The 27,239-nt window shown below is 31.5% G+C and overlaps 1 protein-coding gene across 3 annotated transcripts in view; it reads right to left on the bottom strand.

Annotated features, from left to right (window-relative positions):
* Nucleotides 1-27,239, bottom strand: part of bdg (sodium-dependent transporter bedraggled) — a 133,988-nt gene that overhangs the window by 5,223 nt on the left and 101,526 nt on the right. For all 3 annotated transcript variants that reach the window (XM_076411609.1, XM_076411627.1, XM_076411618.1), the window contains exons 6-10: nt 9,849-10,285; nt 5,643-5,842; nt 5,444-5,581; nt 2,293-2,515; nt 2,078-2,235 (exon numbers count right to left, since the gene is read on the bottom strand). In XM_076411609.1, the coding sequence (XP_076267724.1) occupies nt 2,078-2,235; nt 2,293-2,515; nt 5,444-5,581; nt 5,643-5,842; nt 9,849-10,285 (1,156 nt within the window). The remainder of the gene's footprint in view (nt 1-2,077; nt 2,236-2,292; nt 2,516-5,443; nt 5,582-5,642; nt 5,843-9,848; nt 10,286-27,239) is intronic.

The raw sequence follows: 27,239 nt of genomic DNA, 5'->3' as shown, positions 1-27,239 counted from the left end.
TTCAAAACAAAGATCAGCCATGATGTTAGCTCAGATAATTTTCTAGTCCTAGTTCAGGTCCGTTGAAATATATGAAGTAAGCGAAGTTTTTACAAGTTGGCGATGTATTTAGGACAGGAAAGTTATATCAACACAATAGTTAACTAATAGTTTCATTATATAGCTAGTATTTTAATCATATGCTCACAATTATCATTTTCATCGTAACTTAATACAAGAAAAAATATGTATTTTGTAAATACCTTTACAACAAATAGCTTTATAACTTCTCGATATCGTCTGATAGGAAATAATCCTGATTATCCCAAGAATATACTCGTTAACTCTTTAGTGGATGTCTGGTCCTGAAGTAATTTAAAGTTCAAGTGCCTATGGCATATTGTTGCATGTACATATTACGCCTTTTGCTGTCCAAATATTTTTTTATAATTTAGCCGGCTTGGTGGCGCAGTTGTAAAGGCGACAGGATGGTCCTTCTATTGCTGCGATATCAACGATGAACTATATCATGTGATGCATCAAAAAGATTTTTTCATTAAAGCCTGAGTTTTTAACTCATAACAAAACAAATCGTATCTCTATATTTAATATTAAAAAAGATATATTTGAAGCCATATAAAGTATAGTCTAAAATGAAAATAGTCGGTTATGGTACAGAGACATATAGAGAAAATTGATTATGAGAAATGATAAATTTAATAGTATATAACAGAGATACCTGTACAATATTTGAAAATAAGTACACCATATTAAAGTATTTTTAAAAATTATGAAATAAATCCGTAATAGTAAAAAAAATAGTAACATTTGACCATGGTAATGTTAGAATTACAAATCTGAAAAAGTTTGGTTATCAAAATTTAGTCCATCTACCGTACTTGATAAGTTTTTGGTTTTAAAGAAATACTGCTCCAGTATTGCCATATCAATACAATTTTTCCAGTAATTTCAAGTAATTAATTAAAAAGGAATTTGCCCTATTTTTTGCGGAGTTATTTTCTGTTTTATTGAAACAAATTTGCTACTGGCTGTAAATGCGAAACAAGTGATTATTTCCATAAAATTCGATACAAAAACCATCCTAGTAGAAAAATAAAGCAAATATCATAGGAGATAATTTCATCAGCATATCATAAACAATAGAAAAGAATTCAAATTATAATACAAAATAATATTGGTTGTTTGGAAGATAATCTAAATTATTAATACATAGTAAGTTGCTGGTGTAAAAACAAATACTAAGATCTATATAGAACTATTAGTTATGGGGATATTCTGCTAGAAGTAAAATCTACATAATATATGTATTTCACAATAAACTCTAGTAAAGTCCAGTTCAGGATTCCAGCTTCAGAGAGGAAATTATGACATTCGCAACAAGGCATGAAGAAAGAATCTATTCTTATGTTAATACCCAAGTCCTGCAACTTTTACACTGTGAAATTGGACGCAAAATTAAGAGAATCAGTTCTGCTATTTTGTAAAGTTGTGTAGTGAAGTGTACTAGAGTGTAAAACTAGTTGGAAATGCTACTAACTTTCATTTTATTAGGGACTAACTAATGTCCAATGGGTCTTGATAAGTACCTATTTTTAAGTCATTGCAGAGACAAATTGTAGGTTAATCGACAACGGCTAGTAATAATATATTAACATATTTTTAAAAATGGTCTTTGAGGACAAATGTGAATAATTTTAAAACATGAGACGGCTTACACTTTACGCAGCAACGTTTATATGAAATGTCCCATCGTAGCTATCGAACTTTAGCAGAACTTACTTTTTTCTGGCTGAACAAAACATTAAAAATTATGTTTAAATAAGATTAAAAAGAGGTGTAATCAATCGCTAAAAATTATATTAACGTCTGTGCTCAAAGGCAGATGACATGCATTAAAAACGCGTTATCCTAATTCTATTTGTTTGCAATTAATTGCAGAACTTTTTTCTTTCTATCTATTATTAATTCTTAGTCATAAAATTTGCATTGATAATCGTGAACAAAGCAAATTGTAATCGATAATATTATGCATTGCACATGTTCCACCTTTATATGATATTCCATTTATTGTACTCACTTGAAAACCGCTCTCGTGGGTGTTATCTATTCCAGGTCTGACAACTCTCTCGCCCATAATGAAAGAATTATGAATCATGTATCGGACGGGAGTGTTCGATACGCTCGCCGGTACTGGATCCTTCGCCGATCTCAAGAATTGATACGAGGACATTCGTTCTAAAAAATTATAATGGTAACAAGATGACTCTCGTTTTCTGAAGTTTCATAGCTTACCGAACGAACTGGGATAGTAACTGTAGCCGTAGAATTTGAGGATCTGGACGCAGGTGTTGGCTAAGAATGCGACTAGTATCAAGACGGATATTGTTATGACGGCTACCAGACTAGAGTCACGTTGAAGAAGATGCTTGTGTTTGTTATGTGATGCTATTTGCATTATGGCTGCCCCCATCAGGCCCCAGGTCAGGAATACTTCTTGAGCTGCTGCTAACCAGCTCTGAAATAAATCAAAATTCATTAGTAAAAATCAAATATATAAAATAAAAAAATACAGCGTTTTATCATATAATATTCTCTTTAAATATAATTTTCTTTCAGAACTTTCAGAACAGAACAAAATTGTACTTAAAGCCATAAAAGGATGACAACATCAAGATGACCGTCAATACCCCGTATTACCCATTGCCGTGGACACTCTGTACGTAAGGAAACAAATTAAATATGAAATAGTGAAAAATACTTGTTTTAGAAAAGACGAACAAAAGAGGACTCTGTTCATTGTATATCGACCACCAATAAACTATTCGACAGTTGATTAGAATTTTTGATATACATAGTTTAGGTCATTCAAATGAGGGTGTCATTTAAATTTCGTGGAAAAGTATCTTCGGCCCATCCTTACATATAGGTCTTATACACAGCCCATATCCCAACAATAAGGAAAAAGTAGATATATTTATAACTAAAACTATAGAAGAATTGTAAGTATGAGTCAACAATATTCATTAATGGACTAAATCTGTCTATGCCAATTTTGGAAAATTGGAAACATTCGCATATTAGACAGTTAGCAGATATATTAGAGACAAGTTGAGCAAAACAAACTCAAAGTTAAACTATTGTTTTGGTTAGTGGAAAGATATACCCAACTAACTAACTAACTAATAAAGCCTAGTCTAAGTTTACTTAACTAACTAAGGCTACCAAAATAAAGATGATCGATTAATTACCAATGCTTATAAGTGTAACGTAATCAATGAAGAACTAGGAGTCAAATGAATTCATGAAGTTATTTAATATATCGCAGTTAAAAATGAAAGGTTACCAAATCACAGCAACGCGGAAGCAACATAACTACTGGACTATAAATACCTGAGAAGCGAACTTGTTTAAAATTTATTTTAATTAGGAAAATATATATTAATTGTAACAATTCCTCATTATGATGATTACTCAATATGACCATTAATATAAATGTCTTAAAACCTTATTGATAAAAACGAAATTACTTTAACCAGAAAATTGCAATAAAACTTAATTATCTGCTATTGATATTTATTAATAAAGACTAATGAATTTTGACGGAATAATTTTTCACGATCAGAATACCAAGGAAGGAATTTTTATTTAAATGCCCGTAAAGTTATCGCTCATTTAATCGATTTCTAATTAGTCAAGATAAAATCAATTTTTGAATGATAATTACAAGTATAAATAAAAAGATCATGGGCCCATAAAATTATTTATAGATTACCGAAATTAGTAAATAAACTGATTTTAATTTATTTTTTTTTTTAAATAATGGAAATGTATAATTTAATAGACTTGATTTCTATTTTTGTATTTAAGTTTTGTTTGAGTAACTTAAACTTCAGCAAAATTTTAAAATATTGGAAACACTTAAAGAATTTAAAATATATAGATTAAAAATTTCTTAACATGTCTCAATAAATTATGTAGAATGTATTCTGAAATACATTCCTTTTTAAACGTATTTTCTTTGGTTAAAATTGAAATAATTTATCATATTATTGAAAACTTAGAATAATAGTTGAATTTTTGTGAATGTTTATATGAATGTGAATATTTATTTTTAATGCGTAAGCCCAAAAAAATATAAATATAATAGTATAACAAGTCAATTGAAAAGTCCCCGGCCTACGTAAAACACCTTTTTTGGCAAAATTAGTTTTTTATATTCAACATAATTCCCTTCAAGGGTGATATACTGATGATAGCGACCCTCCAACTCCTCGATAGCATTTTTGTACTACGATTTGCCCTTTGCTTCAAAATAGGCCTCAGTTTCGGCGTCATTCGATGAAAATTCGTCGATTGGACTTCGGAGTGAAATGATGAAGCCATATTTCATCCATTGTCACATATCGATGCAAAAACTTGGGTTTATTACGCTTTGCGCAGAGCTTTTTCATACCCAAATATTCGTGAATAATATAATGTACACATTCATTTGATATCTTTAGAGTGTCTGCTATTTCATTCAATTTACGGTTATTCAAAATCATTTTGTGGAATTTTTAAATGTTTTCGCCGCTAACAACCTCTTTTGGGCGTCCATTGAGTTCACCGTCTTCGGTGCTCATTTCACCACGTCTAAACTTAACATATCAATCCTTGATGGTTGATTTTCCTGGGGCAGTGTCCGGAAACTCGGTTTTTGCTTCAACTGTGTATTTTCCCTTCAAAAATCCATATTTTATCAACATGCGAAATTCCTTTTTATCCATTTTTTTTCACAATAACAAAAGTTGCTTCACTCAAAATGCTATAATTCACAAAGTAATGATCCGACAGCTGTCAAATCTATACACGTATCTTTTGAGGGTTAGGGCTAACTAAAAATAGATGGATTTAATTCTAGTGGCGCCATCTATGTGTATGGCCGGGAACTGTTCAATTGACCTGTTAACTTTGTGACATATACAAAAATTAAATTACCAACAAAACAAATTAAAATTAATATAACTACTTGGGTTCGGCACCGACTTTAAAGTAGTCAGTTGGTAGTAGTTAAAATAATATTTTAAATAGATAAATGGGTTTAGGTAGGTATTAAGCTAAATTGTGTGTATATAATAGAATATAAAATACGTGTAGTAGATAGATTAAACAAGGTTTTTGATTACTATTGTTTAGTTATTACAACAATTATTATGTACAAGCTTTATTTTAAAATGTTTTTTGTGTTAAATATCTAAGTTTGACATTTTTAAAATATTTAGTGAGTTCCTTATTTATTTTTTAAAATCGGTCCAATTTATTTGTTAAAAATATTTTATTAATAATGCATTTTTTCACTTCCATTCTAGAGAACACGCTACGAATTAACTGCAACATCTAATATAAAATGTAACCCTCACATGTCTTCAGTAAAAAATATATAGGAGAAGAAGATTAAACTTACCCTTGAGTTTAAAAAAAATTCTCCCCACGATGTCTCCGGAAAAACGACGTTAACAAATTCCGGCGGCATCAAGCCGAGTATTTTGGCGCACAACACGAAAGTGCCAAAAACTGGAAGAAGTGTAAAGACGTAGATAACCTAAAAATAATACGAACATCATGGATTATCGTAAAAATAAAGTGATCACGCAATAACTCACTTTTCCGTAGGACCTTAAACCTTTGCTTAGAGAAACGAAAACGATCATCCAGACCACCGCCAAATTGAATGCCAACTGGAATTTGATGGTTCCGTAAGCCGTGCCGGTTGGTAAATGGTATCTTTGCAGGACGATTCCGTTGAAGTAATCGGGAATCGTTTCCTGTAATTTGTAAGTTCCATTCAATGGCAGTTGGATTTCTGAAAAAAAAAAAGAATAATTTATAACTGCTGCAAGAATATTTTTAATTTATTAGGGGGTATTTTAGTCTAGAAATGTGTAAAACTCAATGTTGTTTAGTTCAAATTTTTAAAGGTTTAACTCTTTAAGTAAGGCCCTTAAGAGGGATTTTCAAAATTTTCAGAAACATAGGCTGTTTTAGTGAAGCGATATCTAAAAACAAAACGTGTTTTCTTGGAAAATACTTTTTTCAAGACAGTTCACCTAAAATTTGGTATAAACCTTCCCTATTCATTATTCGATCTATATTATTATCTATAATATATATATATATATATATATATATATATATATATATATATATATATATATATATATATATATATATATATATATATATATATATATATATATTATTAGTAAAAATCCAAATTTTGTGTTAGTTTGCTTTAACATGGAGTGATTAGTTAACTATTATGTAACTCTATATCAAACATATCATATTAAACAGCTCGCGAACTTAAGTTATTAAGTTAACCCTTCGACGGAGAAGGACGAGACAATTGGAATAGTGAGGAGGAGCTAGATGATTTAGTGGCCTAAAATATCGGCCAACTCGGTAACAAATTTGTTGTCCGAGAGACGAAGAGTGGAGAAATAACTCTGAAATATCTGATAATGATGATCGAATTTTAAATGACTACAATTTTATTTAGTGCATACTTGATGGCTGTTAAATATAAATTAAACAATATATATATATATATATATATATATATATATATATATATATATATATATATATATATATATATATATATATTATTAAAATGTATATTTATTAAAAAAATTAAAGATATTTTTGCCTCGTATATATTTGAGCGATTAATATATTTTGAAAAAAAAATTAAAGATATTTCATAAACATTACAAAAAATCCTTTAATTATTTTTAGTAAAACTTTAATAAACATTTATTTAACTAAAGTTTCAATATCTTCGAATTTGATCTCTCTAATGGTCATTTTTCTTTCAAATTTATTGATTGCAATCTACAGCCACCTCCCTCAAAGTTTCCTTGAAGCGTTAAAATAACTCACACGTTGAGTCACTAATAAAGAATTTCGCCAAGTATTTGAGAGCAAGTTTACTTCATAATATCGTGAAATGCAGAGCCATATATATGGCTTGAGAATGAATGAAGAAAACCCCAAAGTACTGACAAGTGTCAGATTGCCTGTAACTTTACATATCAACAGGCTCCAATTACATCAAGTTCAAGAGTTCAAGAACTTAGGATCAGTAATGCCGAAGAAGAAAGTGGAATTTACTGCTGAAGAAATAAACTGACGGTATAATCTTTCATACAAATAAACTGTATGGAAATTTCTCTAATTACTTATAAGTTGTATAAGTTTTATTCATTTTAGTGCTTGAGACAATATGTTAATTACTGAAAGAATCAATATATTGATTTAAATTTGATTTTTTTTTAATATTGCTGTTTTCGAACAGTTTAGTAAATGTTCTCTTCTACTATACTAGATGCACTCCATGTATAATTTAATAACAATTGACATCCATTGTGTGTTTTACAGAATTTACTAATTCTTGTCTCGTTCTCTATCATCACATTAAAATAGTGACTGTTTGTAAACAGACTGTTATTTCATGAAATATAATTTCATACAAATTATCAGGTTACACCGAAACGTACGGTACCGTGACTCAGCCTCACTTTCTATAATTGCTTGCTTGGCTTTGAATGTTGACCTTTACCTATATTTTTTTCGCTACTATTTCACACACCTCGTCTTTTTCATAATACGCTAGCGGAAAAATCGTAGACACTAAAAAAATATTTCGTATAATAGTTATTTTAATTCAACAAATGTGAACATGCTTTTAAATGGGATTTTCTTGTAGCTATTGAATTAGGTTTTTCCGTGAATTTTAATTAATGTTTTACTTTAAAATGGAATTTGTTGGAAAAATTGTTATAATATATATAACCAAAATGTTTTCAATAAATTTCTACAACTTTTTCCTATATGTCTCGCAATATAGTGATGCCAGGTTGAAGAAACAATGTTGATTTCGCAGCGACTCAGTCATCCATCCATTTTCGCACTTCTTCAGCATTTCGAAGCCTTGGCTATACATTCACTATTTTCGAATTTTGTTAGTCCTCTATACCATTCTGGGTAATAGACAAAAGATATATTGAGATATAATCGAGCAGCATCAGTATAGGTTTCTAAAAGTGTTTGATGGGGTTTGACAGCAAATTTTTTCAAATAGCATCTATTTATACCAAATAACTGAATGGAAAACTGTTATTTTATGAAGGGAAATGTTAAAACTAAACTTGATTGATTCGCTTGATATTTTCACCAATAGATATTGGCTTAATATTGATTAAAATATATGCAAGCACCTAATATATCCAAGTTATCTAACCAGATTTGGTCGATGTCTAGATAGTGTATCGTTTTACTAACTTTTAAACGATATATTTTCAAAAGTGTGAGATGAGCTTAAAGATCATCTTTTATATAAAGTTTTACTATTCAATCGATAAAAACGTGTGCCAGTTGTAACGTTTTAGTTTCAACAAGCAGATTTTCAATAGTAAACAAATTGAATAAACTGAGAAAGTCGGGGGATAAGTCCCTTTTCGGTTGCCTTTTTGTTTTAGCAGACTACCTGAATTCTTGGCTAACATATATCTAGAGAAATAGTTGGGATCTATGCTTATTGACTTTTCTTTGACCAAAAAGTAACTAGCAATGTATTTTGTATTTACTGTTTTATTTAAAAGTGAAAAACATTTTTTTAACGAATGCGCCACATGCGAATAGACTAGGTCACGCAATACGTAAAAAATCAGCATTCATTGATTTGTTTTAAAGAACTGTTTATGAAGTAGTATGCCTGATAACCCTCAATTACATAAATTAGTGTTAAAGCTTTTTATTTGAAGCATTATTGTGAAAAATCAGTACAACGTATTTTAATTAAAGTTTTATGTAAGGATAGCTGCTACCTTTTCTCATGTTTCAGACAATTTACGGTTTCCTTCAAGAACGACGTCTGTTTTGAGTATATCCAGGAATCGATCCATTTTGGTATCATCCATTTGGATCCATTTTGTGAGATTCATTAAGATTTATCAACTCATATCGCACCAAGCTAATCCCACGAAATACAGAACATTCGCTTGAAGCCACCTATATTCCGTTTTACCGTGGGTGTTGATGCATGACCAGGGAGTCCCCATAATTTTTCTCGCTTTGGATTATCGTAATGGATCCCTTTTTTATCAGCAGTAACAATACGTTGAAGTAGCATGACCAAACGCCTTTCGGTGCAAAAATCCAAATCCAAAAAAAAGTGTTTGGATCATTCCAATGCTCTTTAGGTGATTGTTAATGGATTCTTGTATCACTCCCAATAATTCTGCATATCCTTCTTGAGTTATACATGGCTCATTATCGAGTAATGCTTTCAAATCCTCGTCTTCATTTTTTTTTTGGCTGTCCAGAACGCTCTTTATGTTTTAAAACGTTGAAACCACTATTCATACATATTGAAATCGATGGAGCATGGTTGCTATAAGTTTCATATACAATTCGATGACTTTCAATAGCCTTTTTCTTAAAATTGAAGTAAAAAAGTAAAACTTTCCACAAATGCGATTTACTCGGTACGAATTCAGACATTTTTCAATGCACTGAAAACATTGTTTGTTCACACTTCGATGAAATAACACATATTGAAAAGTGAAGCCTGTCAGTGAGGCTTCAAGATGATTTGATGATGAATAAGTTTATTCCATGATGAATTTAAAAAAAATATTCCTAAAGAATTCCTATGTCGATATGTTTTACGATGAGGAACTAACTGAAAAAAATCAAAATATTGCATACATTTTCAATTTTCTCATATATAGAGAGATAAGACTACACGTTGTTCAGTCCCAGAACTGCACTTAAAATAAAGGAAACAAGCGTAATTATTACTTTACCTTTTCTATAATACAAGAACGGTTCTGCCCATCGGTATTTATCCACTGTAGTTATAAACGAGTCCCTAAAGAACACAAACATCCACGACACTCCTATGATACTGTACAGTCCGGTTAAAGCCTGCGTGATGAGAAGAGATACACCTACTCCTTGGAATAGAGGCGAAATTCTCCACATGTCCACCACACCAGCGCCGAGTTGTTGTCCCAGACACAGTTGTAGGGTGAAAATGGGTAGGCCGAACGCGACGGTCAGTAACAGGAACTGGAAGATGAAGTTGGCGCCGAAGTGGATGGATAATATGGCGAAGCGGGAGATGTTGAACAGGCCCAAGGTGCAGCCCAAACAGGCCATCATGGAGCTGAGGCTGTGAGGCCATTTTCCCAAGGGACTGTCCGCCTCGGGCATGTCGTTTGATCTTTGACGATCACATGGTCTGAAACAAGAAGAAGATCATAATATATAATGTAAGTTTTATTTTAATATACAGATTTATACAATATTTATTATTATGAAGAACCCATTAAATATAATGTCAGTTTTAAACAGCTTTTTTGTCAAAATGTTCAAGGAAAAATAATAATAACACAAGTTTAAAAATTCGGATCAACTTTGGGACCCGAGCGGATAAAAACGATTCTTAACGTTATTTGATGCTCTGAACTCAGATCTTCTATCCGTGTATCAAGATCTATTTTTCGAGTTTGCGCATGGTGGCAGCACTGAGCTCCTATATCAGTTAACGATGTTGCATTAAACATCCTTTGGAATTTATATCTGTGCTATGATTGTGCTATGATGGTCGGAAGATGTGAAAATGCAGAGACAACGTTGTAAATTCAGTGCTTTATTACCTTAGTAGATGTCATATGGTGGGTAAAAGTGGAAAAATCATGACAAGTGAATTAAAAAATGCGTACTTGCAGTACTTTAGTTTTGTTATAGTAATCACCGACAAGCCATATGTACCGAAATTGTTTTGTAGCGCGTCGAGTACAAAGCTGTATAAGTGGTCACTTGGTGAAAATGTATACTTTTTATTTTCTGTACCAACGTTGTGGATAAACAAGTAGATGATTTCATTTTTCAAATATATAGAAACTTAAAAAATCATGTAGGTGATACTAGTGCTCCTTTTGCTCGATGAATATAGTCGGATTAATTTTTTTAAAAATCACACAATATAAATATCCTGACGTATTATCAATGTCAAAGCTAGCTCCAAATACGGACAGTGATACATTATCAATTTTTCCGACTAACCAATACAGTTGCTGGACTTTGAGTCAAATCTGCTTTGCTTTTAATCTAACATGATCTTTCCAGTTTAACCTACCATCGAGATATATTCTGAGATATTTGGCTGATTCTGCTTGAGGAATCGGGCATCCGTCAAGTCCGTTCACCGCAATGCAAAATTATATGGACAGATTTGGAAATATGTAAATATTCGATAGCCTATAACTCACAAACTGTTAGAAATTATTCAATTTGGTCTTGATCTTGTCGAATAAGGAAAAACGCATAGGACAGTTGAAATATGTAAATGTTCGATGGACTATAACTCGGAAACTATAAGGTATAGGTTAATTTGGTGAATGTTTTCGTAATCAGCATGCATAAGAGTACCTAGAGTGCGAATTAGAACAAAATCGATAATTCATAATACCAATTTTCGATTTTGTTGAATAAAGGGAAACACAGAGAACAGTTGAAATATGTAAATATTGGACAGCCTACAACTCGGAAACTATAAGAAATAATTCAAACTGGCGAACGATTAAGTAAAGCATAGTGTGTGAGTGAATTGGAACAAAATTCGTAACTCATAAGATCAATTTTCTTGGACACAATCAACAAAACAATTCAAGTCGGACTTGATACTTGAAAACTAATGGCTGATGCAAAGTTTACAACATGTTTAACGCCTGACGAAGCAGCAACATGGGCATCGTTTCAAAGTAATTTCCTCAACTTTCTCGGTAATCACAAATCACCGGATTACAAGCACGTAAAATGCATTTTCTGCATTCACATCTCGGTTTTTTTTCTCACTAAACTGAGACGACATGAGCGACAATCAAGTAGTACAGTTACATCAAGGTATAGTGAAGATCGAAAGGCGATACCAAGGATTTAGGCACGAAGGAACGATGAACTATTGGACCCTAATACGTGAAACAGATCCCAAGCAGTATAAAAGATTCAGTTTAACCTTTGTTCGTTTCTGATTCATATAGTTTAGTTCAATAAATGGCCATTAATGGCCAAAGATGGTAAAATAATGAATTGGAAATAGGAAAAATTTCGAAAATTAGAACCAATTTGAAAAGAAGGGCTGCTGGTTTGTATTCATCCCACTAATTTACCTTGTAAACAGCCTTTGATTATTTAGGTTTAAAATTGTGTTATTATAAATTAATAATTTTGTGATTATTACAGTCACCACGCCAAAAAAATAGCGACGAATGAGATAGTCACCAACAAATTCAATGTAAATTGATATGTTAATGAATTTTATCACATTTGATGATAATCAGAAAATTATGTTCTTTATAGACACGATAATTGGTTAATTAAATGGTACAGTTAAAGGTAAACAGTTCCCAATAGAATAACTCTGTATCATTAACTAAAGGCCGAAGGATGTCTTTGAACAGTTTTAATTATCAAATAACCTGAAACCGAATAATCGTTGATTTTGATGTATCGTTTTTCCGGCTATGATTAGCCGCAATGTTGCAATTTACAGTTTGCCGGGAACGAGCGACCGATGCAAATAAAGTCCTTTTTTCCAACGGCAGCTCGCTATTAAAACGGTACCACACTATAAAAGTCGCTAGATGGTAACGATTTGATTTATTTGCCGGCGAAATAGTACGTGCCGGTAACCCAGTTCTGAAGGAGCAAAAATCCGCGATTCGTTCGATTTATTTAGGTCCTAATCCTGTTAGGGGCCGTCGAAAGGCGGATTTGCCTTTGTTTTACATCATATTTATGACATTATAACCTAGAAACAGAGATTATCTGGATAAAAGCGTTTATAAAGGTATTACTCGGTGTTTGTTTAACAGGTGCATTCACACAGACGTATTTACTTTGTGATTTTTTGTTTGTGTAACCGGTTTCATAAACTTTATGATGTTTATTCATATTGTTAAGCGTAATCTATCTTGTATATATATCATATCAGTTAGTAAGTCACACAAATAATAATATCCCTTAATATGTAAACCCTTTTTAACCGACTTCATAAAAAGGAGGAGGTCTATGTTTGACCTATATATTTATTTTAATGTATGTTCGTCGATTTCTCCATCAATCATGAACCAATTTTCAAAATTATTTTTTTATTAGAAAGAATGCACCAAGTTAGGATCCGATGGCGGAATCCGGGGAAATCGAGGGAAAATCTCAATTTTCAAACTTACGAACACAGTTTTTATATATTTTTTTATTTAAAATAATCAGATATTTGTATATAATGTTATTGCTGAACTAATGCAATGGAAGACCGGAAGTCCTTTAGTGCAAAAACTAATCAGTTTGCTTTTTAAGTACTAACCATATCATATGAGAAGGCACTGCTTCTATGGTGCAGTGATTAAAGCGTTCAGCTCACACGCGGAAGGCGCGGGTTCGATTCCCAGCGGGGGTAACGACTTTTTGTTGTTCTAATTTGTTTAGAACATTTGTCAAACCATCTAGACAAGGTATCGGACCCCGGGAGCTGAAGCGTTCCTTATCTTCAATCATTGTTTCTTTATTTCTCATACGGGCTGCACTTTTACTTGAACTACCCATTGTAATACTTAATAAAATAACTGCGTGAATTACTGAGTAAATATCTAACACTAAAAAGACAAAAATAAAATATTTTTAATAAAAATATTGAAACGATTTCAAAATATAAATAAGAAACTCACTAATAAGAAAAAAAAATCAAATTTGGAACAATCGTTGTAATAACTATATCAAAATAAATAAAAACCTTATTAAACCTTATCTACTACACGTATTTTATATTCTAATATATAAACACAATTTAGCTTAATACCGAGCTAAATTTATAATTTATTTAAGTTTGATTGTTTTTTATTTTTTATTGAGTTCCTTATTTATATTTTGACGTATTTGAAAATATTTTTTTGTTAAATGCTTGTGCATATATCAGAAGCTGCTCTGTCTGGTGTGGACGCTGTATCTTGCAACAGTGTATTTTTCATAACGTGTAACCGAGCAATGTCATCCAAGAAAATGACTCGGTTATTGCTAGCCTTTTTGCAACAGTACGTCGTTAAATTTGGTGCACAATATCCTACACTTTGCTCATTCCACCATATGTACAGCAAGGTTTTATAATAATCAATATGATGTTTCGATTTAGATGTGAACGTCCCTCCTAGACTAACCTATGGCTTTATGCGCTTGAGATTAGCAATTACAATATGCTGTTCGGCATTATATTTGTGTATGCATTGTGTGTAAAAGCTAGGTAAGCTATCCAAAAGTTCTATGAAAATTTGGGCTGAGTTTTCATCAATAGCTCTTAAAATTCTTGTTTTGAAACTTGTTTGGTCTTCCAGTTGGTTCTTTGTCATTGGAAGCAAAATCACTACTTTTAAATTGTCATAATCAAAACTGGCAAGCAGCATCACTATATATTTCTAGATTTGTTTCGGTAGCAGATTTCTCCAAATTCAACAACAAACATAATGAATACCAAACCAAATGAACTTTGAGCGTTCCATGATTAGAGTCTTTATACACTAAATAACTAAATGAAAATAAATAGACTGTTACTTTATGTAGCGAAATATCCAAACCATCAAATTTAACAGTTTATATTGATACTTCGCTTTTTCGTTAATCAAAATACATACAACCACCTAAAATTTCAGTTCGATTAATATGTCATATAAAGTTGTGCCACAACACACTGATGCTTCTAAGGTGTCGACAATGTCACGCATTTTAATGTTTTAAATTAATATATCAGTCACTAATAGTTGATTTTCCTACTACAAAGACCCCATTGCTTTGAAAAAAATTGCAAAAATTGTAAACTCTTCGAACTTCAGAACATATTTTTTAAAGCTTAGCTCCCATATCATATGATTCTGTAGATAGCGGGTAAAGGTTGGAAAATAATGAAAAATATTTCCAAAATGAAACCCGTTCAATACCTGCACCAATTCGTATTGACGAAAGTATTGCTTCTGTTGCGCAAAGTGTATAATTAGTTCATATAATCCGTGAAGACATTGTTAAAGTGTTAACAATATTTTAAGGAGTATGTTCCACAAAGAATTTACATTATATACTTACAAAGTGTAAATAACTTTAAAAGTGAAGTAACATTACTTTACACTGGCTAACAGTGAAAATCACCCACAAGTACTGATTAGTTCTAGTTTTGGAAATGCAAGTGACAGTTTATATTCTAATTACCAGATATTTTCATTTTATGTTTTTTTATCTAGGGCTATTAACATGTAACCTGTAATAAACGATGATACTATTGATGTAACGGTGAAGTTTATAGCATTATTACTAGAATTGATATAGAATATTTTATTTCGAAGCGTTTTAACCACAATCGGAGTTGAGTTACTTGAATCGAGATCTCGATTCGTCAAATGTAGATCTTCTAGCGTCAAGGTTACAGTAATGAAATCTTCTGCAGAATAACTCTAGGAAGTCTTACAAGAAAAAAGCCAAAATGACCGCGATGCCATGTGTTTTTGTAGGTCTTATATCATATGCTAGGTCATTTTTTAATTAAAAAAGAATGGCACTTTAAATATTGTTAGCGTCTGTATGAAACTTTGGAAGCATGAAAGACAAACAGAAACTAAATATAATAATAGTTTATCTACGTTACTTTAGTTTTTCTAGATCAATATTAGTGAGAATTGAGTCATGAAATTAGGTGAAAGATTTCAGTTGAAAAAGTTGAAAAATGTTGATTGATGTTACTTACATCTTGGATGTTACGCCAACAAGATAATTTTCAGAGTAGGCTCCCTAAAAACTTAACTGTTTATTCAAAATGAGAAGAAATGAGTACTCTTGGATGACTTAGACTTGAACAATTATCTTTTGTACACTTTTCCAACTAAATGTGTAAAATTGCTATTCCCAGTTTATATATTATAAAAGGTATTGGTAAAAGGTATACATGTTAAAACTCTAAGTATTTTTAAAATATGTTCATGGTTTGAAAGCATTAATATTATAGATTTATGAACGAAGATCAATCAATTATTAATGCTAACAAACGATAGAGATGAAGATTATTGATATTATTTGATGCCAGAACATTTGAAGCTGATTTGCCAGCGATGTGAAGAATGTTGCCTTTAAGTCCTGCAACATCAATAGCAGTTTAAAATATACTGATTGAAAAATAGTCCAAAGGATAAAAGATGGTTATTATATTTTAGATATTAGACTATCTTAAATGTTTAAAAATCCATTAAATTATTATTAAATTAGATTATATAGAGACCTAATATTGTATATATTTTCTATAAAATCGAGATTATCATGAAGTTATATTACAAAAAACACGATATTGATGAGATTTCCTGTCATTTCAAAGCTTTATATCAGCCGAAGCAAATAGACCATAATAACATATTAATCAATCAAAGGATAGGCTGGGAAAGATTAACGAACAAAAAAAACGGGTTCTATTTGACGCAGTAGCGTCGAATGTAAATCATTCCTAACCACTGGCTCATTATAATAACCAGCGCAGAAACCACATATCGTTGAAAAAACCAACCGCCTTCATCCAACGGTTGAAATCGAAGCACTTCTTGTCGAAACTGGCATGTATTAGCTCCAGTCGAGGACACAGTTGCGATATAACAAGATGGCAATTTGAAATAATGCCTCGACGATGATCAAACAGGATATTGTGATTATTTTTTTAATTAGTGCGGGCCGCTTTTTTCTTTTTCGAAAATTACGGTTATTAGTCTTGCGTCTTCGGCGATTGTTGCGAGGTTCGAAAAAAATTGCTCCGCTGTTATTACAGGCGATTTCCATCCGGTGCGTTTCCTCTCCTGAATGGAACGTGACCATTTAAATAAAGATTGATCAAAATTGGTTTATATTAGACCAAGGTTGACGGCAGCCAAGTAAAAATATTTTTAATTTGTCCAAACTATAAACAAAACGTTTTTGTTATACTAATTCGATTTGTCAGTTATTGATTGACATTGAGGAAAGAGTTAGACGAGGTTTTATTTGCAAATTACAGTCATGTTCAGCATATTGGTGAATTGTGAGAGATATATTTTTTAATTCAAAGCTTGAGTGTTTAAAATTGTCTGTATTATTATTTTTCTCATTGTTAGCTAACAATTTGTGTTATTTCTTTGACACTAGCTAAATTGTACGTAGGTGTGGGTATGTTATGTTTACTGTCTATTCTATCTTGTTCCATGTATACACTATGCCCATCTGTTTATCTCTGCTGAGTATTCTGGCTTGGGAGAGGATTTTTGCTTTTTTCTGAAATATTTTCATGAGGCATTCAGGTTGGCCCGTACTTTGATTTGTGCAATCCTATTTTAGTTTTTCTTAATATTTCCCTTTTGGTAATGAATCTGCTATTTTCAGCGAAGTAGAAATTCATGAGTTTTCCAATTCTGACATTATCTCATACTTCATTAATTAGTTTCGATATCTGTACCATGATACTTAAATGCATTTCCTTGTTCTATGTTTCCTGATCCTCATCGTTCCCTATTCTCCTAGTGTCAAATTTCATCCGTCTAGAAAAATTCTCAGACCTGTTTCCTCATAGTTAGAAATATAACATCTATCTAGATGGACGTCAAAAAAAACTTTGACCTAAGTTCAGAACACACATCAGTGAACACTGAGTGAAAATATAATAAGAAGATAACAACATGCAACATCAACAAACAAAAGGTCAGACTGGGAAGCATTTATTGAAGAAATAGATAATCGAATTCAACTAAATCTACCCTTTAAGACAGCAGAACAATTTCGAAATTTTGAAGCAGAAACATTCATTATAGATATCCCACAATCTGTTTAGATAACACACGAGAAATTAAGAGTACAATTAAAGGAATTAATTTTTCGAAAAAACAAGAAAATGGCGACAAAATAGAACGCCTGAAAACAAAAAATATTTCTAAATATATAACCCATGGTTTGAAAAGGAAAATACTGCAAATTAAAATCAAATCTATAGATAATTATCTGAGAAATCTAACAGATGGTAAGGAAAGAAACTATTCGCTCTAGAAAACCACACAATACCTAAAACGATTATATTTACATCTACGTCGAAATTGGACAAGCAGCAACCACGAAAAAACTAAAGAATTTGCTGATCAATGAGAAAAGAGGAGAGACTAGGAAGAAAAACACAAAATGTCGGACACAGAATGTAAAAATTCAATTAGATTCTATTAGTCTAATTCCTATCAGCCATAAGAAATATCCAACTTCATCTTAACAAAGTCAAATTGTGACTGAAAACGTGGCGTATCAAAGCAAATGAGACAAAATCTACCCAAGTGACATTCACCCTTTATAGAAGAACATATCCCTCAGTAAAATTGAATAATCATGAACTTCCGCAAGCGGACAACGGTAAATATCTGGGAATGCATTTCGATCGACGTTTGACATGGAAAAAACATATAGTTACAAAACGCAAACAGCTTGGGCTTAAACTAAACCAAATGTATTAGTTGATAGGGCGTAAATCTAAATTATCATTAGATAATAATGTTTTGCTGTATAAGTCAATGCTTAAGCGCATTTGCACCTATGGTATTGAATTATGGGGTACTAGTAGCAAATCTAACATAGATATCCTCCAAAGATTCCAGAATAACGTGTCGCGAGTCATCGTCGAAGCCCCATATTACGTGTCCAACAAACAGATTCAGCGTGATATCCCCACAGAACCCATAACGAGTGTGATTCGGAGTGTTAGTGCGAAGTACTCTGAAAGACTATTAGTGCATCCCAATGCACTCGCCAAACAGCTAATGTGCGCGATGATATTAAAGTGCGTAGGCTCAAACGCAAACTGCCAAACGAACTTATTCATAGACACATAGATTGAGATTTAATAATCTCTAGAGTAAGCTAGAATAGTTTTTAGAATAAGTTAGGATAGATTTTAAAATAAGTTAGAATAGTATCTAGAATAAGATTTAGATTATAAGTTCTACAGTAGATCACTTACTGAAGTGATCTACTACATGTCAGGATAGTTATATTATATAACTGAAATCATAAAATATTACTAATTTCCCGCGGGCAGATTGTTGACGTTCTAGGAGATTAATAAAAAAAAAGATTGAATCAGTCACGCTGAAAGATATAACCAAACTTATTAAAGTTGATATTAATCCAAAGAAATCACCAGGTTATGCCTTAATAAAAGGGCAATTGTTGTAAAAACTACCAAGAAATGGAAGAGAGCCTCAAAAGAATCAAACCATTTGATTTGACATGATTTGACATGAGATGCATTTAATAGAAAAACAGAAGTCTTAATACTTAAACATTATCACACCAGAGACTAAGAAAGAGCCGATGGCCCAATGATACAAGACAAATAGGTTAGTCGACAACAACTAGTAACAATGTAATAAATAAACTAAAAAAATATTTCATCTGTTTAAAATTTTCCATAGGTAGTCTGGTACTAATGTTTCTATTTTTTCCATATATTTGTACGTATTTATATCATATATGTAGTCCTGGTTTACCCGTGTGACATTTTATTATTACACCTATTAATATTATTTAACAGAGTTGGATTTCAACTTCCGCCTTGTCTGTTTATAGTTAAATTGTTTTAGCTGTTTTAAGATATAGAATATTAATTGTTAATTTAATAGAATGGTTAACTGGTATCTTTAATACACCCATTCTCTTAATCCTCTTAATCAAGTCAGTCAAACATACCTAAAACGATCATCTTCGATATCATTGCTTTCACATATTATTATGTTGAACCATCTGAATCAAGACAATATCTCTAATTCGGATCATATGCTAACCTAATTATTTTTAGTAAATAACTGTAATATTTTTTGAAGTGCTTATTCTGAGCTTACTAATTTAACTAATAGATAATTTTCTATAATAAAGTATATGCAATCAAGATAATGTTCTGCCAGCGAACAACCAAAATTTATTCAATATCTCAAGAGAATTTAGAAAATAAATACGATTTCATACACAATGTACCTACTCAAGGATATGACATCATTATAAGATATATAATAAATATATCTAAATTGTCTGTTAATTATTAATATAAAAAAATAATTGCACACTTAACTGCAAATTGAAAATATGAAATAAAAATGTTGTTTCAACCACACTCATATGGATTTACCTGTAATAAACAGAAAGCACTAATAATAAAAAACTAATATAATGTTATTCACTCATATATGAAATGTTCAGTCACGTTAACAGCTTGGTTTTTTAGTGACTCTATTATTACTTAATATGAGCTTTTAGTCATACATTAAGGTTCCTGATTACATATTTTGAGACATATATGTTGTGCGACTAATACAGCAGTGGCTACGAATACTGTGTGCCTAAAATTCACTTAATGGTATGAGTGAGACGTCTAGACATTGGGGTTTGATTTATACTAGAACATATTTAAAGACTTGGTATCGCCGTTCAACAAGTTGGCAATTCTTTCTGTAAAATGATATATGTGTTTAAAATTAATAAACCAGAATTAAATTAATTGTCAAGAAAACAGATAGATGTTAGACTAGCAACAGTTCCGCAGCTGCATGAAACATTCTTTGGTGTGGTTAAATGGATTTAGGGCAAAACTATCGCAATTGAAGCTGTAAGGTCATAAAAGTTGACCCCTAGCCATCAACCATTGAAAAACTGAAATACACCTCTAGTCCGTGGATGCCCAGCATAAGCATTACAGTTCAGGGTGTAAGGCCACCAAAGATGACCTGAAATTGCTGTGAACTAACTTAGTCTAATATAATTTAAACAGAGACTTGCAGTTCAGGGTGCCAAAATACTGCTACCAAAGGCAGATTGAAGTAGCTTAGTTTCTTTTAGAATAGGTTCTTGTTGTTGAATGAGTTTGTTGTGAATAAGTTTTTGTTGTTTTGTTAAGTTTCCACATTTCATTACTTATGTTCTTTATTCATACGTATATATCATATATATATATATATATATATATATATATATATATATATATATATATATATATATATATATATTTATTGTTAACCAACGTTCTTGCTGTCCAAACAAACAGTCTAATCGTATATTTGCGTCACCATTACACCGTCTATTTTATACTATAAATAAAAAAATTACAATAACAGAATTAGAAAACATTAATTGTTATTTAAAAAATGTCTCCTGCTGGCACGTATCAGGCCGGCTGCGGTCAACATTTTATTACTGTCGTTTTCTTCTCACCGTAAAAAAAAACGTGACGTAGAATTCATTATTCGTCTCGAAACCATTGTTTATGAATTACTGGAGTATAAAACCTTAGGAAACCACTAATATGAAGAAACCGTTTTATAACTATCTAAATTGCGACGACAATACCGTATTTCTTCTAATTTGGTTGTGTTACGGGTCTATACAATTTCAGAAATCGTTTCCTTGCAGTATCAAGGTTTATTTTCGGATGTGCATTGTTTTCGCAACGAGAGACTGAAGTCTGAGTCTCTTTAGAAATATAATAGCTAGAAGGGGGCATGAGCTCTTATCATAAATTAAAAATCTCACTTACTGTCCCACCTACAGTAATAAAGTGCCAAAACTATTGGACTTTTACATTTCGAAAGGTACCCAGAGCTTGTACAAACTCTCATCTAATTCTTCTCCAGTATTGTTAACACTAGACGCGACTATTCTGAAAAAAAAACAAAAAAGCCTAATCTTACTAACAAATTTACTAACCGGGACACGTTCAGACATACAGGAACAAATCAGTTTAACCGTAAAACTCAAAACTATACACGGTCTTGATCCGCAAACCCGAAATATAATTGACCAAACTCCGTCTGCTTCAAAAGAAGCTACCCCAGCATCAAGAAAAAAATCAAACCAAAAAGCTAGAAGAGTGCCACATAGAACTAGAAAATTAGTAATCACAATAAAGAATATAAACAAAGTTGCTTAGAAAAATATGTAACTGAATTAAGCCCAGAAGCAGACAAAGCCTACTTGCTTTGGAAACTAAACCTTCGAGTATTTAAAAGACCAATTATAAGTACTACCTATTAAAAATGATCGAAATAAATGAACAATTAACTAAAGTATTCTAAACGAATGATATAGAATCTATAATATGTATAAATCCTGTTTAGTAAGGCTGATTATGTAGCTATAAATCCAATGGCAGTTTCCACAGAAATTGACAACAAATTTAATCCGGAAATAGCTCCTGGAATTGATGATATTTCACCCAGGTGGGTGAACCACCAGGAAAGAGCTGGCACGAAAAACAATAATCATGTTGCCATATATATTCAATGCCTGTTTGATACTGAAGCATGTTCCGGAATGTTTTAAGGTTGCTTGAATAATTATGCTTAAAAAAAACCTGACAAACATTATAAAAATTATTTAAGAAACTGTTGTTGAAAAGTGTTAATCTATTTATAGAGATAACAGATATCCAGTTTAGATTTCGAAATCACCACTACACAATCGGCAAAGTGCATAGAGTAACAGCGTTTGTTGAAAAGGCATTTGAAGAAAATACATATTGCCCTGAAATATTCCTTTATGTCTCACAAGCTTTTCACCAGGTATCGAATTTGGGGACGCCACGTCCTTGCCTAGCCCTTGTGCCTCTTAACGGTGTTACCGGTTACGGGCACCCTCCTTACTAACAGTAAGAAGTATCAGTTAGGGTCATTGGATCAGCTGATAGGGTGGGGTTTAGTGGGTAGCCCAGAGGCAGCCTCCACATAACCAGTCCAACTCGCTTATTCTTGCGGGTCTTCCCGACCAGGTATCCGTAACAGGATTCCCCTACCCTGTTCCAGGCCAAAAAAAAAAAAATCGAATTTGGGATTAATCTACAAAATGAGCAAATTTCTACTGCAGAATTACTGCCGACTGCTATAATCATATTTTTTCAAAATAAAATTCAGCCTCGCATGAAGCGAGATTTTCAACAGTTAAACCAATTTCGAATGCAGTTCCACAGGGTAATGTCTTGGGACCACTACCATATCTGGTTTATAGTGCTGATATCTTAACAACAGCAAAAACAGTACTTGGAACATTTGTCGACGACACAGCCATCATGACAAAAGATGTATCTCTGTCTAAAGCTGTAGAAAAAGTACAAGTAGTAGTCAACAAGATGCATGCAAATGTCTAGAGACTGGTGCAACAATATTTATTACTAATTGGATATTTATGTTGTTTTATAATAAAAAGATTCTGAAAGGTTTCCCCAAATTAATTTATCTTATTAATCATATTATAACAAAAGATTATTTCCATATACCGTTGGATTCATATTAGTAGTACTATTGAAGCCCGACTGACCTATTTGCCTGATTTAACTTCTCGGGATGTTTTGATACCCTTTAAATATAAAATCCGCTTCCAAGACATCGTTTTGAGTCAAGGGGAATCAAAGAGGATTCTTTGTAATGTCTTGGGACCACTACCATATCTGCTTTATAGTACTGATATCTTAACAACAACAAAAACAGTACTTGGAACATTTGTCGACGACACAGCCATCATGACAAAAGATGTATCTCTCTCTAAAGCTGTAGAAAAAATACAAGTAGTAGTCAACAAGATGCATGCAAATGGTCTAGAGACTGGAAAATACAGCTTAATAGTTAATTAATAAGTTAAGTCAGATTAGAGTTAATAGTAAGTAGGATAAAACAAACTCTAAAATATATCAAGAGACGATGGTATACTCATTTCACCTCAGGTGCGGTATTGCAAAAAATCATATAAATATTGTAATAGTAACGAGAAGATGACAACGATGCAATAAATCAGTAAAACAATCGTAAATATTGCATTTAAACATGAATAGTGTTTCTCCACGAACCATTACCATAGCTGACAAAATACTTTATTCACGTCAACTAAAACAACACATGTAAATAAAAAACATATTGTTTAATACGCCACGCAATGTGGTAAAATATAAACAAAAAACGCTCTACCGTTCTTGGAATCGGAAACGTTGCAAATCAGCTTCAGCACAACTTCGGCCGAAGAAAAAAATCGATCTTTCTTACTTTAAATAGACCAAAAAGTCCGCAGGCCAATGGTCAGTCACGCGAGCTATGTTTGTATCATAAAAATCGATAATGTTCCTCCACCCCATACTAACACGAAAACTTTCAACTGAGCTGAATTAATGTAACGCCGAAGAGAGTAATAAAAATATAATAAAGTATAATCGTTAGTGTTTATTTTCTGAAAACCATATTTCGCCATAACATAATCTGTTACCCGTACAAATTAAAGTTTGAAAATAAAACGAAATATTTTAATTATTCATCGAGGTTCTATACTTGTGTTTTGAACAGTAATTTCCGTCTTTGTTTGTTTGTTTCAGCGCTTTATGAGAATTCATCGATTCAGTATATTTATGGTGCAACAATATTTATTACTAATTGGATATTTATGTTGTTTTATAATCAAAAGATTCTGAAAAATATCTAGGTTTTCCCAAATTAATTTATCTTATAAATCATATTATAACAATAGATTATTTCCATATACCGTTGGATTCATATTAGTAGTACTATTGAAGCCCGACTGACCTATTTGCCTGATTTAACTTCTCGGGATGTTTTGATAATCTTTAAATATAAACACCGCTTCCAAGACATCGTTTTGAGTCAAGGGTAATCAAAGAGGAGTCTTTGAACAGGTGGTCTTACTATTTTTTGATCACAATAGTATAATTCACGAATAGCTTTTGGATACTTTCCTCATATGTTAAAAATATATTAAAAGTTGCTTCATTCTATATAACATTTTTGAGGGTATTAAGAATATATTTCTATCTTTATATTTCGAATTGTGTTAAAATGTTGTTGATATATATGAGCAGATATTCAATAAAATAAGTTATTGTAACTTTTGATGCTGTTGGTGAGTTTATCTTTCAAAATCATTGCAATAACGCGAGCAGCTACAAGTTAACTTAAAGTCAAAGTTGAACCTTCGAATATTGTCATTCTTACGATTTCTTATCGCAATATTATCATTTGGAACTTTGGAGCAATTTTCTTTCTTTGCGTTCCTCTGACGTTTTAACCAAAGTAATGCTTTTCAAAAGGTTTCAAACTATATAAAGATATATTAAACTTCTCAGAAAATATTTTAAAACGCAATAATAAATCAATATAATAAACATTAATGTTCATGTATATTTTAATAATTAATTTTAATATGATGTTTAGAAGAAAAGGACTATTTCCAACTTATGGCGATCAGTGATAGATAAATTAAACAACACAATACATATGCGACCATTCTAGTATAACGTTAAATGTTTGTGAACAGTTGAAAGATTGTTAAAAACAATGATTCCTTGGAAAATTGGTCGTCTTATAATAATATTTAAAAAAAATCACAGATACAACTAAAAAGAAATATGTGACTATGATTGACTAAGATTGAGATAAAGACGTTTTCTTAGACAATAAAGTTAGTTGTAATAAAATTACAGAAAGCTATATGGTACCTAGAAACCAGTAACTCGAAAACATTATCTGAAGAGTATTATATAAATTTGTATTGTGTTACAGAACTCTATAAAGAAGTAACACAAAAAGTAATTGAATAAAATTATCCACATTCCAACAAAATTTATTAGCAGAAGTATTGACAGAATTTTTCGACAAGTTTACGTATAAAGTCATAGTAGTATAGGTATGAATCAAAAAAGTATAATATATATATATATATATATATATATATATATATATATATATATATATATATATATATCTTGTAAAACCACTCAAAATTGGAACTTTTTTACATATAATGTAAAGTTTTACTTTCTTTACATTTTAATGGATCATATCGTAATTTTGTCGCTGCGTCACTGTCGTGCCCTTTGACCGCTTGATTTGTTCTAAATGTTACTGTAAATAACTAAAAATTATAAAAATAGCACCAGATTAAGTGAAGACAGTCAAATTAAAACGAAACTAAGACTAACTGAGATTAAATGGTGTATATAGGCCTCCTATGGAAATAATCAAGAGGGTTCTTTACAAGTGATTGAAGGATGAATAAAGCTTCGAAAAAGTCGTCAATAATATATCTGATTCAGAAAAACATTTAGAGCTTGAAGTGAAAGCATGGCAATTCCACAAGTTCATTCTATATTCCTCCATTTTTTACAAGTACATTCAATGCAATATCAAAAATAAATCAAGAGTACTGTTTCTAGAATACCAGTCACATCAACCAAAATCAATATTTACTTAATATCAATCAATGAGTATAACTAATAGAGTGTGTTTAATGTTAAGTTTCAACATCAAATGGAGATGTTTAAAAACTATTTTTCTTTGAATTAAAAAAGAAAAAATAACTATCCTGAAATGGTTTTTTGTTAGCTCCTTTCTAGATTCTTAGGCTCAATATAATAAAGAGTACGCGCAGAATTTTTATTGATAACTAAAATTCTTGAAAACTAATTTACATATTAATATCTCTATTTTTTAACGAAAACTATATTATCTGCTTTGAAAGAACAAGCGACAAGAACATAACGGCAAAAAAGTATATTTGTAAAGAAACTATAAACAACAGGTAGCAACTAACTGCACGAAGCAACATTAATCATTCGAATGTTATCACTGTATCGACACACTGAAACTACCAATGATATACGACCAATTATCGAACAGCAATAAATCGGGCGAACCTGTGTTTTTCTTTTTTCGTTTTTTTTTTCGTTCCGCACAAATAAGGTTAAGTCTCTGAACAATGAATCTGCTTAGTGGGACCGTTAATACCAATGCTTAACATTCGTCGCGTATCTTCTTCGAAACAAACAATGTCCATCATTTCCATAATGATGGCATAACGTTCGAATCAGAGTTAACATGTTGAAATATAATTGGTGTATCTTGTCTATATAGGTTAATGTATACGTCAGGTATATTTCCAAAAATGATGCCACTTTTTTATAAATAGTTAGTCTTGCAATACATTCATGTATTAATAATTGTTTATACTTATTGTTAAAATCACTTCATTGTCAATAGTATTTTATACTCTTCATCAAGAATGTGTGTGATGTGTTGATGTACTTCAACAGAAAGTACTCCAGCAGAAATGGTTTATCACTTTAT

Source organism: Rhynchophorus ferrugineus, unplaced genomic scaffold (genome assembly GCF_030347505.1).
Source record: "Rhynchophorus ferrugineus isolate W39M unplaced genomic scaffold, kcgeb_rfMv2 rfM1, whole genome shotgun sequence".
Taxonomy (NCBI): Eukaryota; Metazoa; Arthropoda; class Insecta; order Coleoptera; family Curculionidae; genus Rhynchophorus; species Rhynchophorus ferrugineus.
Note: the sequence above shows the minus strand (reverse complement) of the source record. Positions and strands in the feature narration are given on the sequence as shown.